Genomic DNA, 19386 nt, shown 5'->3' with positions numbered 1-19386 from the left:
CTGCTGGCGCAAACCGCCTCTCAGTTCCCATTCTGAATAGTTACCAAAATAAAGAGACGGGCGCTGGGAGCAGGAATCAAGAACAGAGTTTATTTCTCATGAGGAGAGCCAGTCATTTCGGACACGAAACACAGTGTCTTTCGGGAGGTGCTCTGACAAGTGAGCTTGAGACTCTTGCTTTTATACTCTGCAAAACATTTGATGGTACAATCAGGTCAGTATGTCGCAAAAGGAAGACATCCCTATAATCCTCGTGATGATCCTATTCCACATACGTTCACAATGGGGACCCTTGACCTGCTGATAAGAGGGGAGGGCAATCATGCAGCTGAGTGTTTCGTAGGATGTGTGCGCCTGATCATGGCCCAGGGGGTGGGGTGGCTAGGCATACAATAAGGGCAGTAAATGGTATCTCCTGGCTTAGGCGATGGCCTCGGACATGTGTGGTCAGCCGAACTCGGGGGAAGGGGTCATCAAAGGAGTGGTATTCATGCCTGCGTGGACAATCGAGCGTGGAGGGAGGGCTTGTCAATAGAGGGGCATTCAGGGAAGGGAAGGAGGTGCTGGTCAGGCGCGGCTGTGACTCTCAAGGACAGGGCTTTGCGGAAGAAGAGGGTTTATGACTCGCTCATATGAGGAGAAGGAGGGGGTCAGGGTGCGTGCAGGGCCAGAGTCGCGCAGAGAGAGAGAGAGAGAGAGAGAGAGAGAGAGAGAGAGAGAGAGAGATCTTATGACCTGTACATGAGAGAACAGGGGCAGTCAGATACAACTGGGGGGGGGGGGCTATGTCAGCTGAGGCGAAGGATGCTTCTTCGAGAGGGGAATGGGGAAGGCCTGGGTCAAGCAGGAGGGTTACCTTTTCACATCAGGATCGCGCAAAGGGAAAGGGTTTCATGGTCTATACATGAGAGAGGGGGGTGCAAGATACGCGCAGGAGGGAAGCTAGGGATTCCAATGGGTAAAAAGGCCATGGTGCCTAGAATGGCTGCACATATGCATAGGGGTACGGGTTCTTACTGGCAGGGTGATACGGTCAATAACTTACAGTATCCATGGTGCCCACAGGGAGAGGAGTGGGAAAGGAAGGGAAATGAGTGCTGTCTATGTACATCAGTTTCGTCAGATTTCACAGTCGCCCCTTTTTACATAGCAGCAATCATTTTTGCAGCTGATGGCATTACAGGTAGACAAGCATCGTTGACGAATTAGCACTTTGTCGATACTAACATGCGGCGTACAATCATAGACAGTCAAGGTGATGGGAAGAACGCAGTACATAGGAAATTACTTTTTCGTTGTGTTCCGGGCAATTAAACGCACTACATAGCATAAATCTTTCTGACTTAAAAAAAAATGTGACCAATGAACAGTTTTGACCAGATAGTTGAGAGCGGAATTCAGTTCAATACACAAGATCTCTTTGTCACAGTGTCTTTTATCAGCGAGCCATCACTGGTAGGCTCCAATCCGGGTACTTTCGTTGGCACTGTTGAGCACCGGCGGTGGAGCTATAGGTCCAGCTCTGTTCGATCCTTACGCGTTGCAGGGTGCGGTCAGTCCTCTGCTGTTAGACCACAGTCCTGTTCCCTAAACAGTCCGTTTGGCGGCGCCTTATGCTCGGCACCTATAGTTCTGTGGCAACACCCTCTTCCCATATAATTGCAGCTCTTTCTTTTGGCAGAAAGTCACGTGGGAAGGTGGGTGGATGTGGTTCAAATAGTCGATAGGGAAAAGAGTGAGCGGAGTTGGGTCAGAGTTCCTGGGACACACAAAAAGGGACCAAGGGAGCAAAGGATAACTAGCAGGCAGGCCCATCAACCGGGCCCAAAGAAGGCAGACGGGGACTCCAGGCACACGTGGTTTAGCAGTCGGAGGGCTTCGAGGCGGCCCGTCATTTTTCATTTTCCACGTTGAAATTGCGGTCTCGTCCCGTGCCTTGTTGCTCTGCAGCTCCACCTCTGGTCGATGTCATACGTGTCCCAAGGTCCGCAGTCAGGCTGAACGTCACATCTGACCCATCTCCTCCGGTGGTCGTGAATCTTTGAATAGGTACAAGACAACGTTTTAGAGAAATGGCAGAAGAAGACATCTACGCATATGAATTCCTCCCTCAATTCTCCGCATTTGAGATTTTATGCTCATCGGTCACAGTCAGAGGTCTATTACCAAGCAGTGCATGTGTCAGCATTCCTACTGAGTCCATGGCAGGTTTATTCATTGTCCTATTTATAACTCACATGAGGATAAACAACATTTTCCATCAACTGCGCGTTACATCATATTCAATATTACACAGCATTTCCCTTCAGGAGCAATCATATTTTCAGACAGGGTGGGGGTGCTATCGTCGAGAGTCGGGCAAAACAAGATTTCCTCAAGGGTCAACAGCTACCCATGGTCATTACGCTTATACCCGGGACAGCAGAAGTGGTTCTATCAAAAATGGGGCGGGGATGCTTCGGGCGCTTGCGCTTGGGTGCAAAGGGGTGGGGCAATCTGGGTATTGGGTGTCAATCTAGACGTTGGCGTTCGTCTTTGAAGAACAGACATAGGATGCCATTGACATACAGTTCCCCTATAAATGGCCTGATTTGGGGGACTTTAGTCGTCTTACCTGTCCTTTCCTTCTCAGCCAATTCAAGTTCATTCATTTTGCAGAAAGGAGAGGCAGTAACATGGCGAAAATACAGTCATTTTAGTTTCGGTCAATTTCGCTGAACACCTTCGCGTTCAAATATGTATCAAATCAGACTGGTGCCGGTGGGGCACAATTCTACCAAAAAGAGGGAAGGAAAATAGGGAGACTCTCATAGAGAGTGAGAGTCGTCCGCAATCTAAACGAGCCATTCGGTACACGTATGACATGTAAGGAGAGGGAGGGAGAGAGAGAGAGAGAGAAAGAGAGAGAGATAAAAAGGAGTGAAGAGAGAGAGAGAGAGAGAGAGAGAAAGAAAGAGATAAAAAGGAGTGAAGAGAGAGAGACGTGTACGAAAATAGGTCATTTAGTGCGCTCACAACACGGAACGGCAAAGGTCAGGCGACCCGCAGATACAGACAGAGGGGAGACATAAATTCGTACGTTACACACACACAAACTCAGACAGGGAAGACGGCACATATATTACGCATGTACAAGACATTCACGACAAGACAGGAAACAATTGTTAGTCTACAAGATCTGTTTTTATATTTTCTACATATCGTTACTATCCTATTTATCTACGTGCTTAGCTCCTTCTGCCCTTCCCCCCTTTCCCTTCTCGCTTGTCATGCCAATCACCAATACTCACACCTCGGTTGGTCGATCAGAAATTAACCTGGTTGCGCTAGTTACCCATGGTTGGATCTTAAACCATTTTTCTGTTCCCTCCTGTGGTGGGAAGTTCTCCAGGCTGAGGCAACGGCAAATATTGATCGGGAAAACAGTCGGACAGCTTGGCTATATCTGTAAGAGTGTGAGAAAGGGGGGGCAGTGCATTTTGAACATCGGCAACATTTCTAACTCCCTAGGCGGGTGGTGCCGTGGCAACCCTTACCCGTATATTTTTCTTTGTCCTTTCCCTACCTCGTCAAAACGTCTAGTCAAAAACGTCCAGTTTCATTATTTAACGCGTCCTTTCCAGTCAAATTTTCGTCATTCAGTACCTGTCCAGTTTCTATGTCAGTCCATCCTCCCAGTTGCTATGTTCTAAGGAGGAACAGTCATGTTAAGTCTACGTCTTTAAAAAACTTTTATTTGTCATAAGGACCATGCTCATATTCCTTTCTTCCCCCTCTCATCGGCGGTTCGGTCGTCGTCCATCTATACATCAGCCAGTGTCCCGACGTGACCTGCAGAAGGGAGGAGAAAGAAGGGGTAGGGGGGGCCAATATTCAAACCTCATCAGCATGCAGTAATCCGGAAATGTTTTTACCTACCACATACTCGACCTATTTCCACGTAGTGCATTTCCCTACCATCACGGCGTTTAAGCCCTAATGGACCAGGAAGGTCAGACAGATAATCATTGATGATCTGTGTATCTACATGAGTTACTTGGTCGTAACCCCTTTCGATCGGGTACAAGGGTGGCGATCAGGTGGCATTTCTGTGGTGTCGTTTTTAGGTCTTCTAAAGCACTTTTCCGGCTGCCTGTGACACATAGTGTGGCTGCTGAATATCGGGTCCTTTTTAACCTTTAACCTTCATCATACTTTCTCGTTGTTCACAGTAGTAATACATTCAAAACTCATTAATGCAACCGCTACAACTATGCTTTCGTTTTCAAAATACTTTTAATAAAAAGTGTTGACACATAAATACAGGCCTACAACCCGGTGGACTAGCCACGGAGCAGATTGGAACTGTACATAAGGAGAACAAAGCTGGAGGCAGTTCATTGCATAAAGTGCGGCAGTGCAATAAAATCGTATTAAAGTCCCCTACAGAGCAAGCATGATGCATGTCAGTAATTCATTTTTAACAAATTCATAAATACATTATCCAATGTTCATTCATTACCTTAAATTACACCAATTCATTTTTCAACTCATAATTGGTACCCACCCTTAAGTCAATTCATTGTCCAAGCACATACTCAATATCCTTCATATCTACTTTCATTATCCAAACGCTATATATATCTCGGGGTAAAAAGCTTGCGCAATCAGGGTGCAACAAAGTTCATTAAAAACGTCTCATTTTGTGTCGGCGCCATTTTGGGTGGGGTCAGGCAAGTTCCAGCACAGTCAGAGTATCTCTAGTCTCGCATGGTTGGCCCAGAACTTTCCATTGGCAGTTCAGAAAGTCTCGTGCAATGTGGTTAACAGTCTAACAAATATGGACCACGAGTCAAAGAATGGGAAGGGCGGCAACAATTTTCCTACCGGGTCATTCTGGTGTTCTTCCGGAACTGAACAAGCCTGTGCCGTGGCGGCATTTTAGCCATTTCCGATCCGAGTCTGGTGCCGGCAGGAGTAGCACCGATGTCGTGGTTCCCAGCGAAGGGGGCGGGGGCACCCATGCAGAGGGTCGGGGGCCCCCCGGCTCTTATAGAATCTTCAAGGTCGAGGAGAGGCGATATGGAGCGAGTGCCCGTCCTGGGCAGAAGACCGCTTTTTGATGTTGACCCTCTTTAAGCAAAGAGTGTTGGGGTGTCGCTGGAAGCCTCCACATGGAGGGAGGTGGGGGAGGGTCGTTCGCGCCGCCTCCCCCTTCCAGCGACCCCGCGCCGTTCTTCGGCTCCATCGTTTTCGACATTGGCCGTGCCAGCCATTGATGATGAAATTGGTCGGCGGCTGAGGCAAGACAGCCCCCCCCTCCCTTGTTGACATGTGGCGGGACTACCTTCAACTCTCCAGGGAGCTTGGAATGTGGCGGGACTGCCTGTACCTATGCAGGCGGCGGCAGGCGGCGAATTTGGCATGTGGCGGGACTACTTGATTTGCCGCCGTCCTCGCCTTGGCTTCGGCCTTCGACAAAAAGCCGGATCGGGTGAGAGAGAGGGGTGGTCGGTGGCCGAGGCAAGACAGCCCCCTCTCTCCCCGCGGCCTGCAGGGCGGCAGAAGAGAGAAGATGGAGAGGTCCTTGTCATCCTTTGGACCGCCTGCCCAACATCATCTCCTCCTGACCGTGGCCAGGCGAGTCCCTCGTGCCTCCAGGCCTCGCCTTCCGGATGGGCGTAACCGCGGACCTGTTGCACTTCGGGAGCTTCCGGAATGGGGGTAGGTACCTATTGAGTTGTTTCTATTTCATGTGACCGTTGTTTGGGCGGGGCGGGCAATGAGGCAGACATGTTGGGAACAGGCAGTGAAGCCTAGCTACCACGTGGCTATGTTCTGCTATCAAATCTTTTCGCCATTTTACATTTCTTATTACGAACTATTTCTAATGTTTCTTATTTTTGGTGAAGTCAAAAGCTCATCAGGGGGTTACTGACTTAGCCTGATTTCTTTTTATTTTTCTTTCTCTTCCTTAGCGTGTTTCAAGCTAAAGCTTTCTGTTAGTAGGGAACGGTGATCACTTCATATTTTTTTTTATGCGTCCTTTTCACTAGGGGGGGGGTACATCTGGACGGACCAGACGAGTCCCCTCCAATAAATGGTCCGGGGTGGAACGAGATTATCGATCAAAAGGGGAACATATATTCCTTCATTAGGGTATCATCCTGGACAGACCGAGCGATGTACTTCCACTTACTAGGGTAGCCTCCTGGGCGGACCAGTCGGTCTATTTCTACTAAATGGCCCATGAGTAGAGAGCATATGTCCTCCATAAGGGTAGTCTCCTGGGCGGACCATGCGAGCTACCCCACAATAACCAACCAGTGGGGAGTGGGTAGGACTGACGAATTCACAAAGGGGCATAACCTACCCTTTTCTACTTGCAAAGACTAGACAGAGTGTTTCTATTTCACGTTGTTTGCAAATAGAAAATACCTCAAACGAAACAATTCCTGAGACAACAATGTCCAGGCAACCAACCAACCAATGGGGAGAAAAACAGGCATGACGGATTACAACGGGGACAAATGTCTGCATTACCTGCCCTTCGCTATCCATAAAGGGAACAGAATATTCCTATTCGTCTCTGTTTGTGGACGGGAAGATCTCAAAGAACAACAATCGATTATTAATCGACTTCAAACAATTCAGTGGGGAGAAAAGTAGGCATGACGGATTACAACGGGGACAAAAGTCTGCATTACCTACCCTTCTCTATCTGCAAAGAGGGACGACGTTCCTATTCGCCGCTGTTTGCAAACAGAGAATGTCTCGTTCTCAAAAGAGAACCAATATGTCAAGTAGCCTTCAAAGCTAAATGAACCAATACCAACCAATACAATATCAGTATACAAATACCGATTTCAATACAATCAATCAATCAATCAGGTGGATAGAACCACCCTACCAATCAGGCGTAAAAACACCCTACTTAATCTTACCCGGACCGGACCATACGGACAGTTCTTCGACTCCCTCCTCCAGCGCCCGATCGTTCTCTTACTCCATGTAGCATTCCTGTGGGATTCCAGTCAGGACAATAGGTCACCCAAGAGAGGTCCGTTCAGAATTGGTGAAGTTCTGTCGATCGGCAGCCGGGCTAGGGCCCTCTCAAGGCAGGTATACTCCGATCATTTTAGACGTTCACTTCTTCGTCTGGATCTCTCTTACCGAACCCTATGTCACTGATGGGCCCCACGTTGGGCGCCAATTGTGGAAAGTGAGCCCATAATTCTATCGATGCCCAGGCTGCTGGCGCAAACCGCCTCTCAGTTCCCATTCTGAATAGTTACCAAAATAAAGAGACGGGCGCTGGGAGCAGGAATCAAGAACAGAGTTTATTTCTCATGAGGAGAGCCAGTCATTTCGGACACGAAACACAGTGTCTTTCGGGAGGTGCTCTGACAAGTGAGCTTGAGACTCTTGCTTTTATACTCTGCAAAACATTTGATGGTACAATCAGGTCAGTATGTCGCAAAAGGAAGACATCCCTATAATCCTCGTGATGATCCTATTCCACATACGTTCACAATGGGGACCCTTGACCTGCTGATAAGAGGGGAGGGCAATCATGCAGCTGAGTGTTTCGTAGGATGTGTGCGCCTGATCATGGCCCAGGGGGTGGGGTGGCTAGGCATACAATAAGGGCAGTAAATGGTATCTCCTGGCTTAGGCGATGGCCTCGGACATGTGTGGTCAGCCGAACTCGGGGGAAGGGGTCATCAAAGGAGTGGTATTCATGCCTGCGTGGACAATCGAGCGTGGAGGGAGGGCTTGTCAATAGAGGGGCATTCAGGGAAGGGAAGGAGGTGCTGGTCAGGCGCGGCCGTGACTCTCAAGGACAGGGCTTTGCGGAAGAAGAGGGTTTATGACTCGCTCATATGAGGAGAAGGAGGGGGTCAGGGTGCGTGCAGGGCCAGAGTCGCGCAGAGAGAGAGAGAGAGAGAGAGAGAGAGAGAGAGATCTTATGACCTGTACATGAGAGAACAGGGGCAGTCAGATACAACTGGGGGGGGGGGGGGCTATGTCAGCTGAGGCGAAGGATGCTTCTTCGAGAGGGGAATGGGGAAGGCCTGGGTCAAGCAGGAGGGTTACCTTTTCACATCAGGATCGCGCAAAGGGAAAGGGTTTCATGGTCTATACATGAGAGAGGGGGGTGCAAGATACGCGCAGGAGGGAAGCTAGGGATTCCAATGGGTAAAAAGGCCATGGTGCCTAGAATGGCTGCACATATGCATAGGGGTACGGGTTCTTACTGGCAGGGTGATACGGTCAATAACTTACAGTATCCATGGTGCCCACAGGGAGAGGAGTGGGAAAGGAAGGGAAATGAGTGCTGTCTATGTACATCAGTTTCGTCAGATTTCACAGCTTAGCTAAAGGGGAGACAGGCTGTGGATTCCCTCCTCGGACGTCACTTACCCGGTTGGTCTTTGGGCAGACTTCCCTTTGTCTCTCCTGCCGTCTTTTCCCCTCATCCTCCACCCTCATACTTCCCCCTCCCCCCTCCTCCCTACTTCTTTCACCTTTTTTTTCCTCTTTCAATGTGTTGCTAATTTTTGACGTAATGTGTAATTGTTATCATTTTCTGTAACATTGTGTAACTGAATGAAAAGCGCTCTGATACCTATGGGTCTAGTCTATATAAAACTCATTAAATAAATATGTATTTTGAGTTACTGTCCCTTGAAGTTGATGTTTTGTGGCAAGTCATTAGAGGGCAATGATATTAAAATACTGGGGGCAATGCTTAGCCAAACGTCTTGTTTATAGTCATGCAATCTGTAGGGAAAGTGGAAGGAAACACAATTTAAAAAAAAAAAAACCTGCTCTACTTCTCGTATTGTGTTACGCGCAGGCTAAACTGGGTTAATTATTTAGTGTTAGCCACTGAAGGAAAGAACAGATCAGACTGGTTTCCCAGCGTCGTCAGCAAGGCCGTAGTCAGAATGAAAGTACTCAAAATCAGTGGGGAAACTAGTGAGATAGTGAGAGGCGCTCGATAAAGTTGAAACCCACAGTTAGACTGGTCTATATCTGAGGTTGTCTATGTTGTTGGGTATAGCAGAGCTAAGTTCACCCGCGCATGTGTCTCACGAATAAGCTAAATGGAGGACGTGACATTCAGGTCGTGCCTCGTTAGGGGTTACCCACTAAAGAAAATAGAAATAAAAATAAAACAAAACAGGCGAAAATTACCAGTCTCTGCAACATCGTGGCTTTTAAAAAATATATACTTTTATTCGCAGTTTTCCAACAATGGAACAAATAAACTTGAACAGTAATTTACAGAATCCTTCAAGACAGTTCTTATCAATACATTCTTTATTTCACACATTATAGTCCCTGGCGCCCATTACAGGTCATTGTACTTTTACACTTCCCGTGGGCTGACATAGGCACCTCTCACACTATTTCCCCCATCAGACCCACTAGACTGCTCACCATGTGATTCCACTGCTGACAATAGTTCTCTACTCAATTCTCTCCGTTATGTCCTCATCTAGCTTTTTGTCCCTTTGACATGCCTTGATATGCAACTCCTCAGCCAAGGCCCACTCTGCTATATCCCTTAGGCAGTTCGCAAAAGAGGGAGATCTCTCACCCATCCAACAGATGGCTACCCTCCGTTTAGCCAACAGTAGTGCCAATTGTACAAGCTTGTTTGCCAGCACTGGTGAACTTCTGGGCAATTCCATGCCAAATGCATGAAACCCACATGTACGCCATGACATCTAGGGCGCTCATGCAATCGGGAGGCATCTATGCGATGGAGCCGCGCCGGTGTCATGTATACCCGGTGCGAGAAATTATAGTGCAGCAACTTCAACCGAGCATTGCAGGACACCTTACACGTTAGCACACATGCCAACTCCTTTTCCTTTATCGGCTCCCAAATTCGTATTCTACGTGTCCCACGCCTTAAGGGCCAAGGAGCCAGAGTCAGCCCTCATAGCCTTATACAACCAGGACACCAACCTGCACCCACCTCCACAAGTTAGCAATTTTGCAACATCATGGTTAAGGTGACAAAAGGACGTGCTCAGGGTCCGTAGGAAAATGTGTGAGATAATGCTAAGCGCGCTGTAAAGTTAGAAGCAAACAAACGTGATTTACCAGCGTCTGCAAACTCCTGCGGCTATAGGTCGAAAGTTTGCCTATCTCCTTTCTCCTCTCCCTGGCAAAATTCTGGAGAAATTCATCAATTTTGAACTGATGAAACACATTGATTCCTAGGAAATCCTTGACCGCTCTCAGAACGGATTTCATGCTGGTCAAAGCACTGAATCCACCTTGGTAGCAGCCACACGCAGGATGACCAAGGCGGATCTGTGGTGCTGATTTTGCTCGACCTCTCGGCGGAATTTGATACCATCTCTCCAATGCGCATGATTTAGAGGCTGCTGGAAGCAGGAGTTACTGGGAGGGCCCTGCAGCTTCTCTACTCTTTCATGACCAGCAGTACTCACACCCACAGTTGTGGAGGCTTTAGAGCAAAGGCTTTCCCTGTGGGGTCCACCAGGGACCTTCACTTAGCCCCACTCTTTTTAACCTCTATGTGACCCCCTGGCAGAGTTGGTGAGATCGTTCGTCTTGCAGGTGCTCTCCTACGCGGATGAGACACAAATCATTGTTTTTATATCTATGCAATTGGTTGCCCAAAAGTTTAATCAATGTATGTCCAGCATTGTACGCTGGATGAAGGACAATTCATTAAAGATCAATGTGGACAAAACTGAGGTGCTAGTTTTTGGACTACAGAATTCCATCTGGTCTAATGCCTGGTGGCCTGCAGATTGCAGTCCCCTTCCGGTAAAAATCTGGGGGTCATCTTCGACAAAGATCTATCCTTTGATGCACAGGTTAGCCGTACAGTCAGCACATGTTTTTACATCTTGAGGAAAGTGCTGCTGTATATTCCATTGGAATTACATCGGCCTACTGTCATTGCACTAGACGCCTCCCCGCTAGACTACTGCAACACTGTACCTTAACATCACACAGGATCCCTGAACAAGCTTCAGGTGGTGCAGAACACTGCGGCAAGGCTGATTCTTAACATCCCGAAGTATCCATCGAAGGAATTCGAGCTTTACATTGGCTTCCCATCAGGAAGCTCATTTCCTTCAAGGTCCTGAATTTGGTGTACTAGGCTATGTACAGCAATGGTTCATCACACTTAAAAACCATGTTTCAGTGATAAACTTCAGGGAGGACCTTGAGATCCTCCTCACAAAAAAATGGTTTCTCCCAGATTTCGCAGGTCCATTTGGGGTGGTCACTCCTTTTCTGTGGTGGCCATCTAACTCTGAAACTCCTTGCCCCCTTCAATTTCCAAAATGGACTCTCTTCTGGTCTTCAGGAAACTCTTGAAAACCTGGTTATTTGCCTCCTAGCTGGAAGTTGGTGCTCTCTCTCCTCCCCGTTCGATTAGCGCCTTGACACCCTTGGGTATAAGTGCGCTTTATAAATATTATCCTATCCTATCGAAGGCTCTTGGTGCCACCACACCCTAGGAGAAGTAGAGCTGCAGTATTGTTCTATTTTTCTCTTGTGAAATCGATCCAAAAGGCATGCAGTATTGTTCTATTGTTCTCTTGTGAAATTTATCCAAAAGGCATGCAGGTAATTTGGGACCAGTTTAGTGATGCAAACCCTCTCCTGGCAACTTTCACCATGGCGTTGCAGAGACGATAAGGACCCACCTCTGTGTGCCCTACCTGTTGTTTGAGGATTACAGTTCTCTCTGAAAATTACAGATAATGCTCAGGGAGGAGGGTCTTCTAGGGTGTTGTCTTCCTGGTTACAAGTGTCCTGTTGTCAACCTTTTAAAAAAGTGTGAGAAGTTACTAGGACAATCTACATAAAAGATAACAATCCCACCCATCTGCCGTGAAGTGTAAATCACCACCCTAATGCTCTGTACCTGCGATCAACTGCAAGACCGCCTTATGGGATTACTGGGTTTCCTGCTCATTTTCTGACTGGGAAGGGTTTTCAATGAGGTTTACTATAAAGACACATAAACCATAATCAAATAAAAGTCAAACGAACATGGCATGCAATAACTACGATCATAATACTTGTACGTACATTTGACACGTGCAGTAATATTGTAGGACTCATGATTCTTAAAATATCTTTGCAGAAGGTACTTTACGTCTGTGGAGTACTCAAAAAGTTACACTGGATACTGCGCTGGATTGACAAGTGTGTTCTCTTTTTGTGTGGTGTTTTGACTTTTTTACTGTTTGCAGTGTTGCACAAATGCTTTACACATTACCTCTTAAGTTAAGCATGATTGCTCTGTGTCAAGCTACCAGGGGGCGAGCACAGGTTAATTTTGGGTATTTTTGTGACTTACATTGGCTGGGTTTGTGGTTCCTCCTGGGACATGGTTCATACCTCTACCAGCCAGAAACACAAATTCTAACATTGGCGATCAGAAGTTTGTCTGTGACCTCACCTACAAAGAAGGAATTTGAGCTGGCTAATCTTGAGTGGTACACCGTGGCCCAGCTCAAGCAGTTTTAGCAGGAGAGGGGTTGCCTGTTAAGGGAAGCACTACAAAGGTAGAGCTCCTGAAAGGCCTTGTGAGCATGGGCAGAGGCCCATCAGAACCCCACAGATGATGAGTAGGAAGAGATGGGTGATGAGAAGGAATTGTAAACCAGACCCACAGGAGGGTTCTAAAATGCACTCTGTTGAGGTGGAGGTAACATCCTCCCAGGATTTGCGATTCCTCCTCTGGTCAGGAGCAGCAAAAGCTAAAGTTTGTACAGGCCTAACTAAAGTTGGAGACAAAGAAGGCTGAAAGAGCCTTGAATGACAAGAAATTAGCAATGGAGGAATGAAGGATGGCCCATGAGCTCTGTCTTGAGGAGCTGGAGATAAGAACTAAGCAAGTGGAGTCCAGTGGTGTCAGCAATTCTTCAGTGCCACCTGGAAGCAAGAAGGTCCACATTCCTAAAGATCTGATGCCTGACCTAGTTTTGGGAGATGACCTAGATAGATGGATTTGAGACTTAAGAGATTACCTTTTAGATGCACAAGATCCTTGAGGATAATTGGGGGGCTGGGTGTAGGGGGGGGGGGTAGCCACTGAAGGCATATCCCTATCGAGGGGAGAAACAACCTATTGGCCTTGGAGAAGGAGGACAAGATGAGATATACCTCCATGAAGGAAGCCCTTATCAGAAAATATGGTTTGACTCCAGAGAAGTATAGGCAGAAGTTCAGGGACAGTCAGACAACTGGCCCAACATACCTGGGTTTATTGTGTTGGTTGTTTTTGCAAAGCACTTGATGGTTGGGTTAAGGGCAGAGAAGTCCAGGATTATCTAGGGCTGTGTAACTTGTTTGCAGAAGAGCACATGTTCAGACTTTGTTTGTCCACATATGTGTCAACACTTGATTGGCAAAGCTCTCTGACACCCATCGAGCTTGCTAAGGAGGCGGACTGCTGTATCAACACCAGGGTCCTTATAAGGGACCTGGGAGTGACCCAAAGAAGGGTGGTTCTGGTTCCCCTAGCAAAGGGATAGATAAAAACGGTCCCAGCGTAAGGGGGAGGAAAGGGTTCCCATGCCCCTTCTGAGACCTAGGGAGGAAGTTCGGGCGGACAGTGGCCCAGTGTGCCCCATTTCCAATCTAGCTGCTTTGATTGTTCTCACCTAGGGCATAAGCACAGGACTCTTTCTGTCCTAAGAAACCCGCCGCTGTTGGGACTTCTACATGGGTGGCCATTGTGGCCTTAGCGGTAAGCAGTTTCCAGGGGAAGGTTATAGACCATGTCATATTCTCCCTTAGCTGGGAGCTGGACTTGGAGGGTGAGGTGGTGATCCTTGAGGGTGAGGTGGTGATCCTTGAGGGTGAGAGTCATCACTTCCACCATGTGAAAGTGAATGGAGTCACATTCATTGCTCTGAGTGACACCGAGACTAGCCAGACCATGGTGAGGTTCCGTGACAATTGTAAGTGGTGTTTTCGACTCGCACGAATATGGTCGAGTCTGGTATCTATGAACCGCAAATGACGAGTTTAGTGGGTGTACGCAGTTTCGCTGTATTAACCTAAACCATTCGTCTGTTACGTGGGTTTCTCTATCTGTACCCACGGGTTCCATCTTAGATCCGGCATCCATTTTGTCTCTTGCCCTCAAGTAGCCAGCGAACGGACGTTGTCTGCTTCGCGACCCTGGGATTCCCAAGATATCTGCGGAAGACACATGTCCTTTGAAAGTGTCTTTATGATGAGGGGGATGATACTGTAAGGCAGATGGCCCCGCTCGAGGCTCATCTTGCCGTGCCGGATTATTGTCTCAGTCGTGCATCTCATTAGGCACGTCCCTTTGATGCCTGTAGCTCGTGTTTCCCGATACTTCCTCTTTTACACCCTTTCCGATCTCTCCACTGTTTCCATCTTCCTCTGCACCTGTCCCTGTTCCTTCTTCGATCTGTTTTACTGCCGATTGGAATGTACTAATGGTGGGAAGATGGGTTTTTACAGTTGGGAACCACCAAATGTTTCCGCACTTATGTTTCGGACTCTGAATGTATCAAAGTGACCAAAGCGACCCCTCTCGGGGATAATTATGGGAACCAAGTTGTAAACCTTTGTGTACCGTGTAAACCTATGGAAGAAACATGTATAAAAGGAGCGACCCACTTGCAGCAATTTGAAGCAGTCTCCCCAAGTTGCACGTGTTGTACTTGCTGTGACTTCTGTGTTCCCTGCAGTAATAAACCTCGAATCTTTGACGCCGAAGGAAGTGTCCCGTGTCTCTGTCATTTGTACGCCGGAGCAGGTTACCCACGAAGGTTTCAGGTGTTGTCCCCTGGCACCGCTGGGTCTTAAATAACCCAGTCCTTCAATGGTAGTGGAAAGGCTAGTTTCTCCAGACCAGTACACCAGACAGGTGTGTAGGGTGACTCAGGCTCATTTGCAGGACTTATTCGCCATGTGGCCCTGGTATCCCTGGAGTGAGGTGTGACCCAGAGGAGAATCTTAGTTAGCCTCCAGATGCCCATAGACTGCGTTTGGGGAAATGAGTTGCCCCTGGTGACAGGGTAACTGGGAGGGGCGGCCTCCTAGGGCACCCCCCCAGGGTTTCAATTTTTGGGGATATCACTCCCAAGCGGAGAGTACAGGACCCCATCTGGATAGGAAGGAGATGGAGACTGTAGGATGACCAGTGGGTTACTGGTTGCCAGCTCCGAGAACCGAGTCCCCCCCCACCCCTGCACCAAACTGACCATGGTGAGGCCACTTATGACCGGGTTAGGGCTCCATGCACTGTCACAGGAACAGAAGGTTGGGGACTTAAGCCACGCAGTCTCTTGCATGACACAGACTGAGTATGTCTCCCTTGAGGGGGATAGTAGTCACCCCGGCACATGTTCAGACCCTCGGTTGAACAATCAGTTTTAGAATACCACCCCTGAACTAGTTAGAGATACAGTGCAGAAAGGGTTCAAAATATCTTGGGCTACTGCCCCCCACTCTGAGAAAGCACAGAGGTCAGAGACCCCTGGATGGCCTAGGTCCTGGTTGTTGACACTGACAGCTGTCCGTGTCCTTTGTGGGTGTTGTCCTTGTGGACAGAATTTTCGTTGGGCTGGGGACAGAAGTTGGACCCCAGGGGTGGAACTGGCCACCTTACTTAGTTGGCCATTTTGGTACTTTCTCCCTACTGGGATGCATCTGTGAGCAAGTCACAGTTAGGTGGGATCCACAGATGAGAAGGTTTTCTGTGGCTCAGAACCAATGTATCGCCTACCTGTGTGGACCGTTGACAATGCATCAACTCGCCTGCACTCCGCATCTTGTCTTCAACAGCGATGCAACCAAGGTACTTTGCAGCAGGCCAATCCTGGTTCCTGTATCCCACCCGCACTCCATCACGGTCCGCTTAAACTTTTGGATTTCAGCCGGTCAAGCTCCACCAGTCAAGCCCGGTTGCCGCTTTGTACTTTTAAGCACTACATTTCAGTTTATTCTTTAAAAATGAATTACTCTGGTTATACTTATTGGATTTTTGTCATTTTGTTCTTGTTTCGGTCATTACATTTAGTTGCAATTTTCTAACCAGGTGTGGTATCCTTTTGTGTGGCGTTTTCACTGTTTTACTGTTTGAAGTATTGCACAAATACTTTACACATTGACTGTTAAGTTAAGCCTGACTGCTCTGAGCCAAGCTACCAGGGGGTAAACACAGGTTAATATAGGGTGTGCTTGACTGACCTGAATATGTTTGTGGTTCCTGCTTGGACAAGGTGCATACCTCTGCCAACTAGAAACCCAATTTCTAACTCTAAGGAATCAGGCCAGTAGACTGTGGCCCTCCAGTGAAAGTAATTTGTGATCACCATTACTTCAGCTTTATTTCCATTAAGTTTCGGACAACAGGCTGCCATCCAATCTGCTTCCTCCTTCAGGCATGGTTTAAGCTGGTCGGCTTTGGAATGGCTTTCAGGAGTTAAAAAAGATTACATTCTGGGTATCATCAGCCTACAATACTATTGAAAGTCCATAAGATTGGACAATCTAAGCCCAAGGGGCTTACGTACAGGTTAAATAGTGTGGGGCTCTGTGAAGATCCCTGGGACACCACACTTCAGAGGAAAATAGATCTGGGAGCTCCTATCCTCCCAAAACGAAGATAGCCATTTCAGTGTTACTCCTGTATTCTCTGCAACAGCACTGAATGAGATACAGTGTTGAAAGCTGCGCTCAGATCTGAGCTGAGTTCTGAGCCCCTTGATCTATAGTAATTTTGTTTCTATAGTAATTTTAAGGTCCTCCGTGACTGCTAATAAAGCAGAGACTGTCCTGTGTCCAAGCTGCATGGGATTAAAACTGATAAGGTGCTGATTGACATTCTTTTCCAATACCTTTCCCACAATAGACAGCAGGGATATCGGCCTGTAATTTTGTTTTTTTAGTAACCGCTATGCTCCAGAGGAGGGACAAACCGAGAAGAGTAAGGAAAATCGCCAGTAAAGAACAGAGAACTCAGATTGACAAGACGGCCATCTAATCATGAGCAAGGGATGACTCTGTTGCATGGTCACTCCAATAGCTGGGGTAGTCCATAGTGCGATGGCAAATTTGGATGGTTCAGGAACCACCAGCTACTGTAACAAGTTAGTTTTGAGCCATGCCATGTTTGGGCAAGAGCTGTGCAATACACTTTTCTTTCTATCTGAAGTTGTTTCTGCTGATTTTGCTGTTTCGTTGGACAACTGTGAACTGCACTTTGCGAATTTGAGGTTACACACAGATCTCTAGCAGGGGTGAACCTTTTTACTGTAGTTTGACGGTGACTGCGCTTTCACAAGGGAGGAAGAAGGGGGTCCTGGCTTCGGTGCATTCCATTAAACTTGTGCTGTATTCCTTTTCCTTCTCATCCCTTTTTGGCAGTAGCACATATTAAAGACCAAAGCAACACATGCCCACAGCACTGCGCTCCTTGGGTAAATATATTGCTTCAGTCTGTTATCAACCATCTGTGCATATTCATAATGAAGAGTATTTAAGTGGAATTTTCCGTCCTGATACCAAGAATCTGAATTATTTAAATATACATTTGACATTTATTTGGCGTTTGTTTCAGATTCATTAAATAGTTGTTGTTTTTACTTCCTTCAACAGTGACGTTGTTTCGTTTCCATCCTCATTGGAACCTGTGGTCAAAGAATGTCATCTGTCTCCAAACCAAGGGTAACTGTACCAAGAAGACAATCCTCCTCTGCACCGTCTTCAGCAGCTGTTGGTTCTTTGGAATGTGCCACGAAAGGGAAACCTCGACCCAGTGACAGACTCAATCCAAAAACGATTGATCCGGTATTTAAAGATCATACTTTAATGGCGATGTACATTTTTCTGATTTCAAAATATTTTCAGCCGTGTCTCAATTATTTTTTTAAACGTGTTTTTATGGGTATGTTCTATAGTGTTGTTGTCCCATCAGGGCCCAAACGGGACCAGGCTCAGATATGGTGGTCAATTGCCCCAGACAGGTTGTCTTACTTCCCATCAAGGCTCCTTGCTGTTCGCCCCAGTACGCCAGGTGTTTGTTTTGCATCCTGGATTTCTGAAAAGGTTTTTCACAAATGTCCTTTCTGTGATTTTGTGGTCGCTGAACCTCCTATTCCATCACAGATCCATACCACAGGTTTCTGCTCTCATTCTATTAATGTAGACCGGCAACTATGTAACTCCGGTCACTTTATATATTTTTTGTATTAATTGTGGGTCACTAGGGAAACACCAATCTGAATTGTTAAACTTTCATTGATCACGCTCCAGATGTTGTATTTCTGACAAACTGGGTGAACAAACCTTTAACCCCAGACATTGTCGCTGCTGTACCACGGAATAGACCGTACTTATAATGGGGGTGGGGAGCATTGCGCTTGTTTTCAAATCACAATTTGTTTATAAATAGATAATCTTTCTATCAGATACTGTGAAGAATTACTGTTTCTCTGGACTCTTTCTAATACGTTTATGCTCTCAGGTGCCTTGATATACTGCCCCCTTGGGCTGGCCAGCAGTTGTATCCCAGCCTAATCAAGGTTTTGTCTCCCTTTATTGTTAGGTATGCTTGCTTTACAATTCTTGGAGACTTTAACATTCACCTAGACAATAAGTCCTACAGTATCGCCTCCACACTTATTGAGGATTTCATGGTGTTGGACTTTCAGTTGGCCAATAATGGCCCCATCCATGAGGTTGGACATTTGCTCAATCCCATTTTACCTAACGAGAAGAACTTACGCAATGGCCAGCTTCTACTCTCAACTTTGACTTATTGTTTTGCAGTTCTTTTCTCTCTCGTTATCACAGGGGCTCCCCAGTTAAGGGATGTCCAGTCCTTATTCTTAGACTGGAATTGGTCGAAGATCAATGTTGCAGCTATGAGTCAGATTTTAGAATCCAACTGTCCGATCCTGTCTAACTCAGTGTGTTCTGACGTTTCCATCATTGATGAGTGGATTGGGTCTGAATTATACTCTTTAATCCCAGTTGGGGAAAGAAAGCACAAGAGAACCTGTCCTCAAGCTCGCTGGTTTGCAAATCCCTTGAGAAAATATGGTGAAAATCTAAAAGTGGAGATGCTAAAGCATATTACAAGCAGGCTTCAAAAGTCTACTATAAAAGCTGCTACACGACTAGAGCCACCTTCTTTCTTATAAGATATGTGTGACTCAAAACTTCGCAAAAATTGTGTTTCAAATGGTGAAATTACTCTTGGATCCTGTTACTATAGCTCCAGCTGGCTCATTCTCACTCATTCTCAGTATGATGAGCTAGCCACTTGTTTCTCAAATAAAGTTGCTAACATTCAAGCCACTTTTCTCCCGGCACGAGATTACATCTCTGTGGATCAGCATGCCTCTC

The 19386-nt window shown here is 47.0% G+C and overlaps 1 protein-coding gene across 3 annotated transcripts in view; it reads left to right on the top strand.

The window, feature by feature from the left end:
• PACRGL (parkin coregulated like) overlaps positions 1 to 19386 on the top strand; it is a 239588-nt gene that overhangs the window by 63349 nt on the left and 156853 nt on the right. For all 3 annotated transcript variants that reach the window (XM_086964036.1, XM_086964035.1, XM_086964037.1), the window contains exon 2: positions 17635 to 17826. In XM_086964036.1, coding sequence (XP_086820162.1) covers positions 17680 to 17826 — 147 coding nt within the window. In that variant the 5' untranslated portion in view covers positions 17635 to 17679. The remainder of the gene's footprint in view (positions 1 to 17634; positions 17827 to 19386) is intronic.

The sequence above is a fragment of the Lissotriton vulgaris genome, chromosome 3_2, assembly GCF_964263255.1.
Source record: "Lissotriton vulgaris chromosome 3_2, aLisVul1.2, whole genome shotgun sequence".
Lineage (NCBI taxonomy): Eukaryota > Metazoa > Chordata > Amphibia > Caudata > Salamandridae > Lissotriton > Lissotriton vulgaris.
Note: the sequence above shows the minus strand (reverse complement) of the source record. Positions and strands in the feature narration are given on the sequence as shown.